The following is a 14,852-nucleotide window of genomic DNA, read 5'->3' as shown; positions in this document are numbered from 1 at the left end:
GTTGCCTGAAGTAAAAAGCTAAAGATAAGCAATAAAAGAACTACACCACGGTCCCACGACTTAAACGTCACCATCACTAAGCTTTAGACAACTCTTTCAGTTTTTATCTAAAAACATTCCCCCAGAAAGTTTGAGTTAGAATAGTTTATAGGAGCTTAATTATAAAAGCGAAGTGAGCTTACCTGTTCGTCCTAATAAACAAATACAAAAACGAAAGTAAAGACGGCAGCCCCTCGCGGTCGACTGCCGCCACACATAATAAAACAAAACATCAAAGAAAATAGTCCAAGCCTGGTCCTCTCTGGTCATTCAGTGTCGTTGCTCCTCCTTTTATGCTTCCGCTCATCCGTGGAGATAGAGACCAGTACTTCACGCAGGTGTCGCTCATCATCAATCACGAGACCGGCCTCGCACCATTCTCTCACGGCTCTCGGCCTCGTCCTGCTCGCCACAGTCCTGATGACGTTTAATGTCCCCGGCAGCCTCTGTAGTCCCATTTAGCCGCTTGTTAGCAACCACCTTTTTCAAGACACGTTATAGCTTTAAAAAATCATGAGTGGGGTAATATTGGTGTATTTTATGTCGTAGAATAAAACGAAAGTGTCTTGAGCTTGTGTTCACCACAGACCTTATTTCAGCCATTTATCCAAAACCACATTAAAAAAAAACATTGACCTCGGGGCGATGAAACCAGAAGTGCAAAATTTCTAACTCGATTTTGCGTTTTGGCCCTATAAAGTGATCTCATACCATACCTGCACCAATCTATTGTTAGGTGTGTTTCACGCAGACCGATCGGCGTATGACATCAAAGTACCGTGAGAGCGATTCTAAAGCATAGGCCTACAGAGCCATTGGCTCTCTGATCACTCTCGCGTACTTTGATGGCATGCACCGATTGGTCTAAGCAGCAGGTGGAGCACACCTATTGTAATGTTATGTGCTTTCAGACATGAGGTAATTTAACGCCGTCTATCGTGATGCTTTCGTTTGCTCCCTACTGTACGTGTTCATGTGCTTTGGAGACGCTCTGAAGGAAGGGTGGGATCTTATGCTTTCAAAACTAGCTTGCTATTGCTAGCTTCTCCAAAAATTGCCTAACCTACCTTTAAGGTATGAATATGTGTAAGTGTAAAATGTAAAATTCTCTATGTTAACCCTAGATCTTAATTGATTTTCGAATGCATAAATTCCATCGCACAAAGAAATCGCATGGCTTTGGAAAAGATATATAGGCTAGTGCATGAGTTGTATGGAATACATTTATGATATATTTCTTGTCCCTTAAGAGCTTAACAGCCCTCTGTCATCTGTCCTTTAATTAAAAAGAACCATGGAAATTCTTCAAAATGTCCTATTTTGTGTTCCATGTAAGAAAGAAAATAATTTTGTAAATGATTTTGCTTTCTAGGTGAGCTATTCCTTTAAAAAAAATGTTCGGATATGACAGCACACATGGGAGCGAACAGGAACTTGAACACTCATGTCCAGGGAGTACAAGTCTCCATCACTGGAACAAACAGACAGGAACACACATCCTATCCCACGTGAATCACTTATCGAGAACATGGATGCTCCTTGGTGAGAGAAACACCCTGTTTTGAAAAGGTTTATCAAAATCTAGGACTTGAGAATGCAACTTTGACTTGTATTTTCTGTTCTTACAAATGTCCACACGATGGCAGTGACGGGCTTCAAATCAAGAAGCAGTTCAGGAACAATCAAGATTTGTTGTTATTAAGGCTGTCTTTTACTTTCAAAATTTAAATTTCCATGGAAGAAAAATCAGACAAAGAATGAGGCTCTTTAAGAATAAAAACTCTTCTTTGATTATTTTTATTGAAGCATTTTCCTTAGGCAACATTATGTGGAAGATAAAAGCAGGTTTAGACAATGAAAAGATTCACAGTATACGCTAAAGGTCATGTGTTCTCACTCTGAGCAGAACTACAGGTCCTCTACGGGCTCAAATACTTGAAAGGTATATTTTTGGCAGATAAAAAGGCACTTTGAAGCAGGTTATTGTGGGTTGTTCATATTAGATGAAGTTAACTGGGATACAAAAAATTGCTGCTGTTGGTGGATGATAATGGTAAGTGATTTCTCTCCATCACTCCAGATCATCGTGGTTCTGAGTGGACTCATTGATCACCTTAATAGAAGAGAAGAGCAGAAGTGTGCATGAGAGAGAGAACTGAAATCAATGACTTGAAATTAGATTAAATCGATTTCAGGTTTATTTAAAGTACAGAAATGTAATATTGTAAATTAGAGAGATTATTAGAGATTAATGTGAATTACAAAACATATATAAAATAACGAATGATGCAAAAAAAATCAAAAACCTAATCCTGTAATATGCTTAATTTACCGAAGGATAAAAAACTAAAATATTTAACATATTTAAATAAATACATAGAAGCATATTTTAGGACATATTTTAGGCGTGCGTGCGTATTACACGCCATAAAGTGCGTATCATAGGCCTATGCACGCGCAAACTGCGTATCATATACACGCAAAAACTCTTTTAGGCATATAAATGGCACGAGAAATAACATTCGTTGTATTGATACGCACTTTCATGAGATCGGGCTTTGCAGCGTCTCGCGCATGACAGCGTTTTAAAAATGCGGCACTCAAGTTAAAACTAGTTCAACTTTTTAAAAGACGCATTCCCAGACCTTGCGGTTTTTCCCCATTCCACTGCCCGCATCTGGCATTTTAAAAAGCAAAAACACATTCTGTCAGAACCAGCCCTAAGAGTGTGTAAAAATACAGTGATAAGTTAAGCACATACCTGGCCATCTCTGGTCTCAATGGTCTTAATAAGAACTTTCTTAGTAAATGTATTTTCAGTAACAGGCTTGGACTCCAACATCATATCTGTGAAAATGTAATTTTCAATTAAACTGCACAAGGACCTTTTTTTTCTTTTTGTTATTTATTGGTGAATTTATGTCTTACCTCTCAGACTGAAGGAGGAGAAGTTTGGAAGAGGGGGAGCAATTCTACATCCAAGAGAATAAAATGTAGAATTAATTTATAAAACATTATAACGTGTTGTTTCAACCCAAAATAAACCATATTCATAAAACAATAGTATCTCTTTAAAGAAGTCATGCAGTGATGCACTAAAAGCGGTGGGAAGTGTTCACCTGCTCTCCTCCCCCTCTAGAAGTTTCCTGTAGGTGGCGATCTCAATGTCCAGGGCCATCTTGACATTGAGCAAATCCTGATACTCATGCAGGTGTCTTCCCATCTCGTCCTTCATGCTTCGTAAGTCCTCCTCCAGCCGAGCGATATTATCCTGGGAACTAGATGACTCCATTCCAAAGTTCTCCTCCATCTCCCTCATCTGACGCTCCAGAGATTCATTCTACATTTTTTACATCAAGAAAAGATGTTATGGTAGTCATGGAATATCAGGTTTTTCTACACTTAGGTTCAGTGTTGTAATCAGATTACTTTTTTAAAGGATCGAGTAAAGTAACAGATTACTTTATAAATGTACACATTATATTTTTTTTTTAAGCAATGCATGTTACTTTCCAGTGTTCTACTACTGTATTAAAATTCTCTCTCTTCTCCATATTGCATTCACATGTGCACTCGTGTGCACGGGAACAGACAAAGCATACAAAAGTCACAAAACACATAACTTTCAACTTTCAATAAAAACGGTTGCATACAGTAATATAACCCATAAAGAGATCTTTTGAATGTCATACATTGCTCTAGGGGTCAGGAAATATTCTAGGTGGTCAGAATAGGATAATATTATATATTTGTTTTTAAAAGAAAATGAAGGTGTATGTTACAGTGCATAGGCTATATTGTTGAATGCATGAAAGCCCTAAAAAAAAAAACACCTGCAAGGCCTGGAAGAAAGCGAGCCTCGACCAAATGAGAAAAACTTTGAAAATTACTTTTCAGAAAAAGTAACTAAGTAATGTAAGTAGTTACTTTTTTTAGAGAGTAACGCAATATACTTTTAAAAGTAACTTTCCCTGTGGGTAACTTGGGTAACTTAACACTGCCAGGGTTTCCCAAACAGAAGTTTGTGAGGGAACTGCAGGGGATTTGTGTGTTCATAAGAGCTTAGGCCTAAATCGAATGTAACATTAAAATAAACTAATTGCTCTGCACAATTATTCAAAATTAAACCGAAATAGCAATATATAATCGAATTTCCATTATCAAATCAAAGGCTGCTATTTAGTTAAACAAGTATATAGCCTGTGGCACTGCTGTCACATTTTGTCTGAGTTTGAGTTTTGCTTGAGTTGTATTCTGAGTTGGTTTCCTGTGTTAGCATTAGCTTCCATGGTTATTCAATGTTTGATTAATGCACTGCACCTGTTTCTCATTTCTTTGTTTGGTTTGCGTTAGTACTGAGCCTGTTTTCTGTTAGTCTTTGTTCAGTTTTTATCACATTTTGCTGGTTGTTCTGTTTTTGTTTTTTGATATTTGAGAATAATGAGCATCTTTGTTTTAATTTTTTCCCATGCTGCAACCACGCCGTGACAGCTGCATGTTTTCCGGACTGAAGGATTATAATACATACAGCTTTATAAAACCATGTTTTCAGAGCAGTTTGGTTCAAATTAATTGCTGCTACTCACAAACTCCATCTCAGCAAGAGTTTAACATGCATTTGGGAACATGCACTAGGTTTGCTTTATTTATATTCATATTTGTGTAATTTAATATTTTTCTGTACAGATGTTTACAGCATTTCACAAATATAAAGGCAAAATAACAGCAAGAAGGTTTGACGTTAAAAGCTCAAAGGTAAAGACTACATGCATTATCTCAGCACAAGAGGATCTATGGGAGACATTGGTGTAAACTGCCTTTTTCTACAGTCAGTTTTTTCTTTAAAGTTGACTACTGTCATGGCAAAGCATCACTTTGAAGGAAAAAGTTAGAAAAACTGTCAGCCATGTTAATAACACAACGATAAAACAACAGTATTCGAAGAAAACTCTATGGCCCCCTTGAGTACTGAGGTTTGTTGTTACAGTCATCACATTTCTAGCCAAAGGATATGTCCTAAATATGTAAACTACTTACTGTTCCCTTGAGGGCGTCCACCTCGCAGGTGAGCGCCTGCACCTGACGGCGGTATTCACTGGCCTCCTGCTTGGCCAATCGCAGAGCTTCATTATTCCTGTTAGCCGCTTCTGTCAGGTCAGCAAACTGACAGTGAATGAAGACACGTGTTAGTAAGGGTATAGTTTGGAAACCGAAGTAAAACTTAAATGTGAGTATAAAAGGGAGAATCTGCAGCATCTGGACACATCAGGCACATACAAATGATTAATTATATTTAATCAATAATCCAGCAAACTCACTCTCCCAACAAAGGTCTATGAAACTTCCCTCAAAACTAACATCCCAAATGAAGCTAACACACTGGCAGAACCCGGTGTCCTGTTACAGGACACACAGTAAGACTGATAAGACTTTGGAGGAATTTGCAGAGATTTGTGACTCACTTAATTCTTGCTGAGAAGGATAAATAAACCCTTTTAATCCTACATATTCTATATATAACCACTTAAGAAATGTATAAACGTGTATCTTTTTCCCATCTCATGATTTTCCTTTTATGTGGTTTGGCCTATATATTCATTCAATTCTTTTGGATTAATGTTTCAGACTTGCATACTATGGTTAACCAAAATCATGTGTAACATGTTTAGTCTCTATAAACTCCAATCTTGGTCCACCATTTGTTAATTTACATTACATTTTGCTAACTTTGTGATGCATTAGTATTATAAGGATCTTGAAGATTCTTTTGCTAAACACCCAATCAAATTACATGCTCAAAGGCATGCTTGAACAAAAGGTCGTAAAGAAATTCCCTCCAAAGGGAACAACTTCTTATTGGCTCAGAACCCTCCAGAGGGTGTGACATCTTCACACTTTAAAAATCAGTGATCACAAGATTACGCCTCTTACTCTCTTAGTCCCTTTTTGAAATCCTGATGTGAAGATGATGCTGAACTAGAGGTTTTCTAAGCTTGTGCCAGGCTGCGGCCTTGTCTTTCCATTCGCCAAAGATCCTCTGACTCCCACTGGTTCTCTCTCATCAAGACAACATCGGCAAAGATCAACTGGAGCCTCATCAAATTTCATCAGGACAGTTTAATTCAAATAGACGGGACATGCGAGTATCAAACTTAGTCTCATTATTTGATACATTAAGTATCCTTACCCCTTTTAAAGAAGGGCATGTTAGAACTAAACAGATGGTTTGCTCAAGGCTGTATTTCAAACAATGCTATTACTTCTTGCTTTCCTGTTTTCTGCTTCAGCTCTCTTTCTCTTGGTAAACTGTATGCATGCATGTATGTGTATGTTAGAGTAGCTTTAGTGTTTAGTCTAGTTAATAAAATCTTGTTCATGTTACACGTAAAGTTGTCCAAGTCTCAAGCTCATATACTGGAGTCCCTAATCAGGCAGATTTTGACCACTTGCTCTTATGGTGCGTTCACGTGCTATGGTAATTATGGTAAATACCAAAAGCCGACATGGAAAATGCACATGAACACCCCCTCATGTGGTATTTTCCCTGGGCAGCTCGTAGAATATTTTGATGCACGAGTTGGCGAGATGAGATAACCTTTGACCTTTTCAAAATGGCGGAGAGCAATGCGAGAGTGTTGAATGGTAAAAATATGTACTATTCATAATCTAGAAAATATACAGCATATTATTTACCGTTTGAGTTTTGATAAATCATCTTCTTGCTGTAGCAGATGACTTAAGCAATCTAAAATAGTTTTAGCTAAATAACAGGTCTGGATCTCCATCTTTTTACCACATTACGACAACAAAAGCACTTGAACGCAACACACTGGTAAATACCAGTTCACAAGTGGAAAATATCATATTTTCCATAGCACGTGAACGCACCATTAGTAGTACTGTACTGTAAGAAAGACATTTCCCATACCCCGGAAATACAGGTGGATTGATTGTAATATTAATTTTACTACATTAAGTTAATTCTATTAACTGATCCAAATATTCATAGTCAATTATAACAAGTTATGATTTATTATTAATATTTCTTTAGAGCTAATTTGCTACAAATCCATAAAAAAACATTTTAGTAAATTAGGACTTTTTTTCATTCCTTAAAAGCAGAAGCAGCTCATCTGACAGTTATGACTCACAGAACAAAATGCGAAGCAAGATAAAGAAGAGGCTAAGATGTTGATGATAAATAGAGGAAATCCCTGTCAATGGTGAAAAGGCTCATGTTAAACACCTTGGATTTGTACCAGCCCTCTGACTCCTGGATGTTTTTGGTTGCCAGGTTCTCATACTGCAGTCTGACGTCTCTCAGAGCAGCTGTCAGATCAGGTTTAGCCATGTCCATATCCACCTGTACCTGCTGGCCCTGGATCTGTGCCTGCAGCTCAACCAGCTCCTACAGAGAGAGAGAGAGAGAGAGAGAGAGAGAGAGAGAGAGAGAGGGAGAGAGAGAGAGAGAGAGAGAGAGAGAGAGAGAGAGAGAGAGAGAGAGAGAGAGAGAGAGAGAGAGAGAGAGAGAGAGAAAGAGAGAGAGAGAGAGAGAGAGAGAGAGAGAAAGAGAGAGAGAGAAAGAGAGAGAGAGAGAGAGAGAGAAAGAGAAACAGAGAGAGAGAGAGAGAGAGAGAGAAAGAGAGAGAGAGAGAGAGAGAGAGAGAGAGAGAGAGAGAGAGAGAGAGAGAGAGAGAGAGAGAGAGAGAGAGAGAGAGAAGAGAGAGAGAGAGAGAGAGAGAGAGAGAAAGAGAGAGAGAGAAAGAGAGAGAGAGAGAGAGAGAGAGAAAGAGAAACAGAGAGAGAGAGAGAGAGAGAGAGAAAGAGAGAGAGAGAGAGAGAGAGAGAGAGAAAGAGAGAGAGAGAGAGAGAGAGAGAGAGAGAAAGAGAGAGAGAGAGAGAGAGAGAGAGAGATAGAGAGAAAGAGAAAGAGAAAGAGAGAGAGAGAGAGAGAGAGAGAGAGAAAGAGAGAGAGAGAGAGAGAGGGAGAGAGAGAGAGAGAGAGAGAGAGAGAGAAGAGAGAGAGAGAGAGAGAGAGAGAGAGAGAGAGATTCCAGACTGTATCTCTGTATTCTGTATTCTGAAAAGCATCTGTCATGCCTTCTTTTCTTGTGTTGTGATCATATAAACAGCCAAACTTTTACATTTTGAGTAGCTTTTGCTTGTGCAAAACTTGTCGCCATGATGCTAGCGTGCTGTGCACGGTTGCCAGGGTGTTTCTATGCAGTTGAAACCGCACACATACCGTAGATATTTTTTGTCATTTGGTACTTCTCATTCAAACAGTCATTTTATTATTTAATTGTATAGATAATGCTATGATGGATTTACATTTTATGAAAAGTATGATGCCTTGGAAATTGGAATTAATAGATTAAAACAACGTTTTAGTACATAAAGGTCTCTAAGACAAAAAATGCTATCCTTAGATTTGAATGTGACAATGTAAATCCCTGGACTTTTAGAAGTCCATTAATTATAATATAATACAATTCAATATAATACAGGGAAGTTTACTTTAATGTGCTGTACATAGAAAATAATAATCAATTCCTAAATGCCGGAACACTAAGTTTATAATATAAATATAATATAATGTAATGTGTTGTAATATAATACATTTGATAATACATTTAATAATTTTGTTTCATTCATTTAATATATAGGCTACAAAATATAGTTTAATGATAGCAAATTAGACATGCAGAAAATTGTGAAAATTACATGAACACCTATTTCACACAATATTTATTAAAAGTTCATAAACACTTATTAAAAAAAGAAGAAGATTAGATTAGATTCAATGGCAACATTTACGTGCTCCTTAACATGACCAAGACAGTACAGCAATTAAGTTGGAGCTCATATAAATATAATACTCTGATTATTATACGGTAAATAGAGTACAATCACTGTAAGATATGTGCAAAATATTGGGGGGGGAAATATGTATAAAATCTTGGTTGATTATTCAGTCTATCACTAGCTGAGAGTGTGGTGGTGGTAAGAAGAAGATGCATTGATCTGTCATTTAATGCCTTTTACTGTGAGTTAAAGAGAAGTTTGCTTTAGTCTCAGGAAATAAAAACTATCTCACCTCATCATGGAGCTTTTTCAGGAAGGCGAGTTCGTCCTGGAGAGACTCCACCTTCCTCTCCAGATCCACTCGAGCAAGAGCAGCGTTATCCACGTCCTGCGCGACATTAACAACATTATATGACACAGCAGCACTACTGTATTGAGCACAGATGCACAGCAAGCACACAGTGAAGAGGTCTTTGTGTTTTAATGAGTATCTGGGCCGGGCACAATGCCCTGCAGTTTGTGTGGCACCATTTGGATGTCTGCTGACGGGACTACTCGTAAACAGGGCTTTAACATTCAGCCTGTTTTTATGCTTGACACGTGCTCTCTCTCTCTCTCTCTCTCACACACACACACACACACACATACACACACACACACACACACACACACACACACACACACACACACACACACACACACACACACACCACACACACACACACACACACACACACACACACACACACACACACACACACACACACACACACACACAAACACACACACACACACACACACACACAGGCATTCCTGCCCTTGGCAGACAGTTTAGACACAACAGTTTGCTTTGTCAGGGTCTGCTGGAAGAGCAATCGGCAGAGCTGGAGATTTCCCAGCGCTAATGCCAGAGACAAAGACATTCAGCTCTGAGCCTGACATGCCACACAGAGCCATTCCTCAAACACAGACCCAAACCAGGATCTCTATCCCAGTTCCCAAACTAAACCACTTGTTTGTTTCTGTGATTAAATGGAGAAAATGAGTTGCAAGCAGCAATAGTACATTAGTCTGGTCATACCACCCCTTGTAATGATTTTAGATAATTTAGCTAAAAGATTATGAGTAGAATAGATTCACAATTCTTTAAAGCTTTATCCCCTGGTTTTACAGACAAGGCTTAAGCCTATAGTCCCAGACTGTTTTAACTGAAAGAAACTTGCACCGAAAAATCTTAAAATATCATTGTTTTGTCTCAAGACAAAATAACACATTTATAAAAGTTATTTGAATGCCCTAATTAAACTAAAGCCAAATCCTGTCTTAATCTAAGCCCTGTCTGTGAAACCAGGCTATTAAGTTTGTTCTATTGTTCCTTGAGCCTCTTATGCTCACCAAGGCTGCATTTATTTTCTCAAAATACAGTAAAAACACAGATATTTTGAAATATAATTCCAAAATAACTGATTTCTGTTTTAATGTTTTCAAATGTAATTTATTCTTGTGATGCATCATTACTCCAGTCTTCGGTGTCACATGATCCTTCAGAAATCATTCTAATATGCTGATTTGATACTCAAGAAACTTTTCTTATTAATACCAATGTTGAAAACAGTTGTGCTGCTTCATATTTTTGAGGAGATTTTGTGGAATGATATACTTTGTCAGGATTCTTTGATGAATAGAAAGTTCAAAAGAACAGCATTTATTTAATATCGAAATCCGTAAATGCCTTTGTCACTTTTGATCAATTCAATGCATCCTTGCCCAATAAATGTATTAATTTATTTCTTAAATAAATACAAATCTTAATGACCCCAAACTTTTGAATGGTATTGTAGATTATCGTGTGAGCTCCGTGAGCTGTCATCCACCCAGATGCAGAAATTACACAATTTTATCCATTCATGTCATTCTATGTTGCTCAATTTTTATATCTAAATGATGAAAACTAGTCTTGCTACTCTTGAATGTTGCAACAAGTTTAACTGTACTTCTGAAACTCCGGTAACAGCAGTAGTGATCACATCTTTAGCTATATGCATCAGCAAAGGCCTCATGAAATAATTTCTTGCACAATTTCTTATATATATTTTTTTTTGTGGTCTATCTAACAGAATTGCAGAATCCTGTAATTCTTATAGAAAAAAAAACTGCAGATTCTTTTAAAGTTAGACATGGAGTTTTTGGGAGCTTTACTGTTATCTATAAGCTAGTGTGCTCAAAAACAATTACAGCATTCGCATTTAGAAGATAAGCATTCAAAACGTATAGTTTCTCACTTCTGGCTATATGTTTAATGATCAATATTATAATGTTTCATATTTTTTCATATTGTCTATATTATTCTGCAATTGATATTACATTGTATTTGCTGTTCTTATTATTATTGTAATATTATACCACTTGCAATAATCAATCTGTTTCAGTTATGCTGTTAAATGATTGTACTATTCATAGTCACTATTTAACTTATGCTTTTTTATTGTCTATATATTGTCCTGTTGTGTGGGTCAAGTCAAGTTGGTCTTTGTGCTTCATACCTTGCCTTTTGTTGAATTGTGTTCACCTTTTCTCCCACCATCGCTTGTCCTTCCTGTGTGTGTCTCAATAAACTGTTTAAAACTCATTCTGTGCTTGATTCCTCTCTCACTGTTCCGTGACAGAACTACGCCAACACATTGAATAATGCTGTGCGTTTCAAGGCACTTCAGTGGGGCTTTAAACACTGCCATTTGAAATTATATAAATAGCAATAGTTATACATTTCTTAAAACCTTTCGTTTTAAATACAATCGTGTTATACCTGTCTGAAACTTCTCATGCTGTTCTCTGCATCTTCTCGCTGAAGAATCTCATCCTGCAGTCTGTAAATGACACATCAATAAGAAAACAATTTGGTTTATGTAAAAATAATCACCAATTCAAAATAAATGTAAAAATTAGTTTCACTAGTTGATTTATTGAATTATTACACAGCTCTCAGGAATATTTGTTTCTTATTGGTCAATCACAACATTTAACTTCTCAAGAATGACTCTGAATGTTCTCATAAGCAATTATACTCTGGCTTAAAAAGCACACTACTCACTTGAGGTTATTTTCATTGCATTAGACCTCAAAATAATATAAAAAGTGTGCATATGCAAACAAATTATGCTAGAGCTAGATGCTTTGACAACCGTAAAGTTTCCAAAAAGGTTTAGTCTTCATTCTGCACAGGGTACAACAAGGCTAAAGACCCCTCGAGGTACAAAGTACAATTGATTTTATATTTTCCAAAACACTAAAAAGCAAACACCACCACAGCACTTTCCTGAACACTGGTCTGTCACTATGCACTGCACAATATCCTGATGGATAAGGTCACTCACTGTGTGCAATTACAAATATTATTGAATCATTTTAATTCATTTAATGTTGATTTGTTGCAAAGTATTGCACACCTACTAAAAAGAATAAAAACGAAGGGGTTGCTTATAGTACACAAACTCCTTTGCATATGCCAAATGTAACTTTGTTATTTTTATAGAGAATTTCGGTACCCAAAAAAGAATCTAGAATAGGATGTTTTAATCAAAACAGCCTTCTGTTATTAGCAGAGAAGTTATGGTTAATAAAGTGAGATTAAATACATTAAGTATATTTGTGTAGTTTAACATTTAACTATTGCAGGTTTGCGCAATATTCTGAGTAGGCTATGCACTTTACTGTTTTCATTCATTTTGAGGAATAATGAATCTGTTTTGTTCAAGTGAGATCAATAGACACAATGCTCACATTAAGTCTAACTACGCCTCTGCACTTACTCCTGATTTCTCTCAACATGGGGACAAGCGAGGTGTCAGTCAATAAATGAGAAAACAAAGTAACTTATTTGAAAAAGTAACCCAGATATTTAGTTGTAAATGTAAAGTAAACTTGTAAATGCGTTATCCCCAACCCTGCAAATGCCGATGTTACCTTGGTATTATATCACTTGGTACTCTGTATGACCTAATGCCAATGCTATTCACACATTACCGTGCCCAAACATTTTGTGAATGTTTGTCATAGCCTACTTCTCTCTGAGACGCTCTATGTCTTCTGCCAGGTTGTCTCGCGTGACTTCCACGCGTGTTTTCTCCGTGATGAGCTGGTCCACCTGTCGCCTCAGGTCGCGCATCTCCTCCTCATACAGATCCGCGATGCTGGACGATCTCTGACCCCTCAGCTGCTCCAGCTCCGCGCTCAGGATCTTGTTCTGCTGCTCCAGGAAACGCACCTTTTCGATGTAACTGGCGAAGCGGTCGTTCAGTGACTGCATCTGCGCCTTTTCACTTAGCCGATTCGCCTTGAATTCGGTGTTTAAGGCGTCCGAGAGACTGAAGTCCACAGTCTCCGAGGTCAGTCGTGGCATCCCCGCGCTACTTCGGACTCTGAGGCTCTTCGACGCGTAGATGACCGGGGCCGAGGAGACGCCGAAAGACACCCGCGAGCGCACGGGACTGGAGGTCTGACGGCTGGAGAACGCGCTGCTCCGGCTCACATCTCCAAATCTCTTTCTGTAGGAGGAGGTAGACATCGTGAACTTTATGTAGTAGGCTAGTTTAGAGAACCGTTTCTCTCTTCAGGAACTGTCCCAAACGGGGAGCGACGGGGAGAGGAAGCATTATTTATAGCACTCATTATGCATATCACAAAAGGGTGCTGGAGGATTTGACTGACACAGTCAGAACCCTATTGAGTTCCTTCAGGCTTACAGAGTGTTTCAAAAGTTATTTTAAGTTACTCTTCTCCGCCTATTGAGGAAATAAACTAGAAATAAAGGCCACCAGTTGGAACATATCCTTTTTACTGTGGCATTTTATTATAGATTTAAAACTACACATTTCGCCAAAACCAAACGTTTATGCATGTAGGCTATGTATTTCGTATTTTTTTATTTAATTATTTTAATAATTAACAATTTACTGAATGAGCACTGTACCACTGTTCGTCCGATTGCGTACTGTATTTTATTTAATTATTTTTTTTTTATTCTAAACTGTTTTAATTAGGCCTATTCTGTATTTTATCTTTTATTCTAAACTGTTTTAATTATTCTGATTTCTTTTGATTATTTCTTCTATGTAAAGCACTTTGAATTACCATTGTGTATGAAATGCGCTATATAAATAAACTTGCCTTGCCTTGCCTAATATGTATATATATATATATATATATTTTTGCATTATGTATTATTCTATTGTTATTAATGGAATAATACATTATAATTATTTTATTTATTATTAATTTGTTTTATGTAACTGGATTTAGTATTACTTAATTAATTTAGTTTTAATTAATTCAAATTTTAAATAGCCCTTTGAACCTAAAAGTGTTATGCAATAATTTAGAGGGATGGTTCACCCAAAAATTAAAATTCTGTCATACTTTTACATTTATTTGTAAAAGATCTTCATTTGTGTTCTGAAGAGGAACAAAGGTCTTACGATTTTGGAACGACGTGACGGTGAGTAAATGATGACAGAATTATCATTTTTGGGTGAACTATCCCTTTAATATCTACATTTCTCCTTATAGCCTATAACCTTTTTGGTTTCTTTGAGTCAAGACTCAAGCCTCATCTCATGAAAGTGCGTCTCTATAGCACGCATTGTGTTTATCGTGCAATTTATAAGCGAAAATCAGTTTTTACGTGCATATGATACGCACTTTATTACGTGTAATACACACGCACCCCACACCACTAATCATAACCAAACGTATAATACATACGTAGGCCTACCCCACACCACTACTAAACCTACCCATGCGTATCCTATGCACGTAAAAACTAATTTCACGTATAAATTGAACGATACACACAATGCGTGATAGACGCATTTAGTGTGACCGGGTTCATCCCATTGAACCTTTTTTATGAAGAGTTAGCCGTTGTGCATATGCCTTAATCTTGTTGTCAAATCACCTGATGATCTTTCCCAAAAATCCTCTGGATGACGATGATGATTCACAAACACAGA

The 14,852-nt window shown here is 37.3% G+C and overlaps 1 protein-coding gene across 1 annotated transcript; it reads right to left on the bottom strand.

Annotated features, from left to right (window-relative positions):
* Window positions 1-1,805: 1,805 nt before the first annotated feature.
* On the bottom strand, window positions 1,806-13,568 carry viml (vimentin like). The gene is made up of 9 exons (XM_077221768.1): window positions 12,906-13,568; window positions 11,651-11,711; window positions 9,137-9,232; window positions 7,286-7,447; window positions 5,077-5,202; window positions 3,159-3,379; window positions 2,968-3,011; window positions 2,801-2,886; window positions 1,806-2,152 (listed from the first exon to the last, which is right to left on the bottom strand). Exons 1-9 carry the CDS (start codon window positions 13,406-13,408, stop codon window positions 2,111-2,113), a joined length of 1,341 nt encoding a protein of 446 aa, XP_077077883.1. The 5' UTR covers window positions 13,409-13,568; the 3' UTR covers window positions 1,806-2,110.
* Between the last annotated feature and the right edge of the window lie 1,284 nt (window positions 13,569-14,852).

The sequence above is a fragment of the Siphateles boraxobius genome, unplaced genomic scaffold (assembly GCF_051911475.1).
Source record: "Siphateles boraxobius isolate OS27281-9 unplaced genomic scaffold, OSU_SipBor_1 86, whole genome shotgun sequence".
Lineage (NCBI taxonomy): Eukaryota > Metazoa > Chordata > Actinopteri > Cypriniformes > Leuciscidae > Siphateles > Siphateles boraxobius.
The sequence above is the reverse complement of the archived record's forward strand: the minus strand, read 5'-3'. Positions and strand labels throughout refer to the sequence as shown.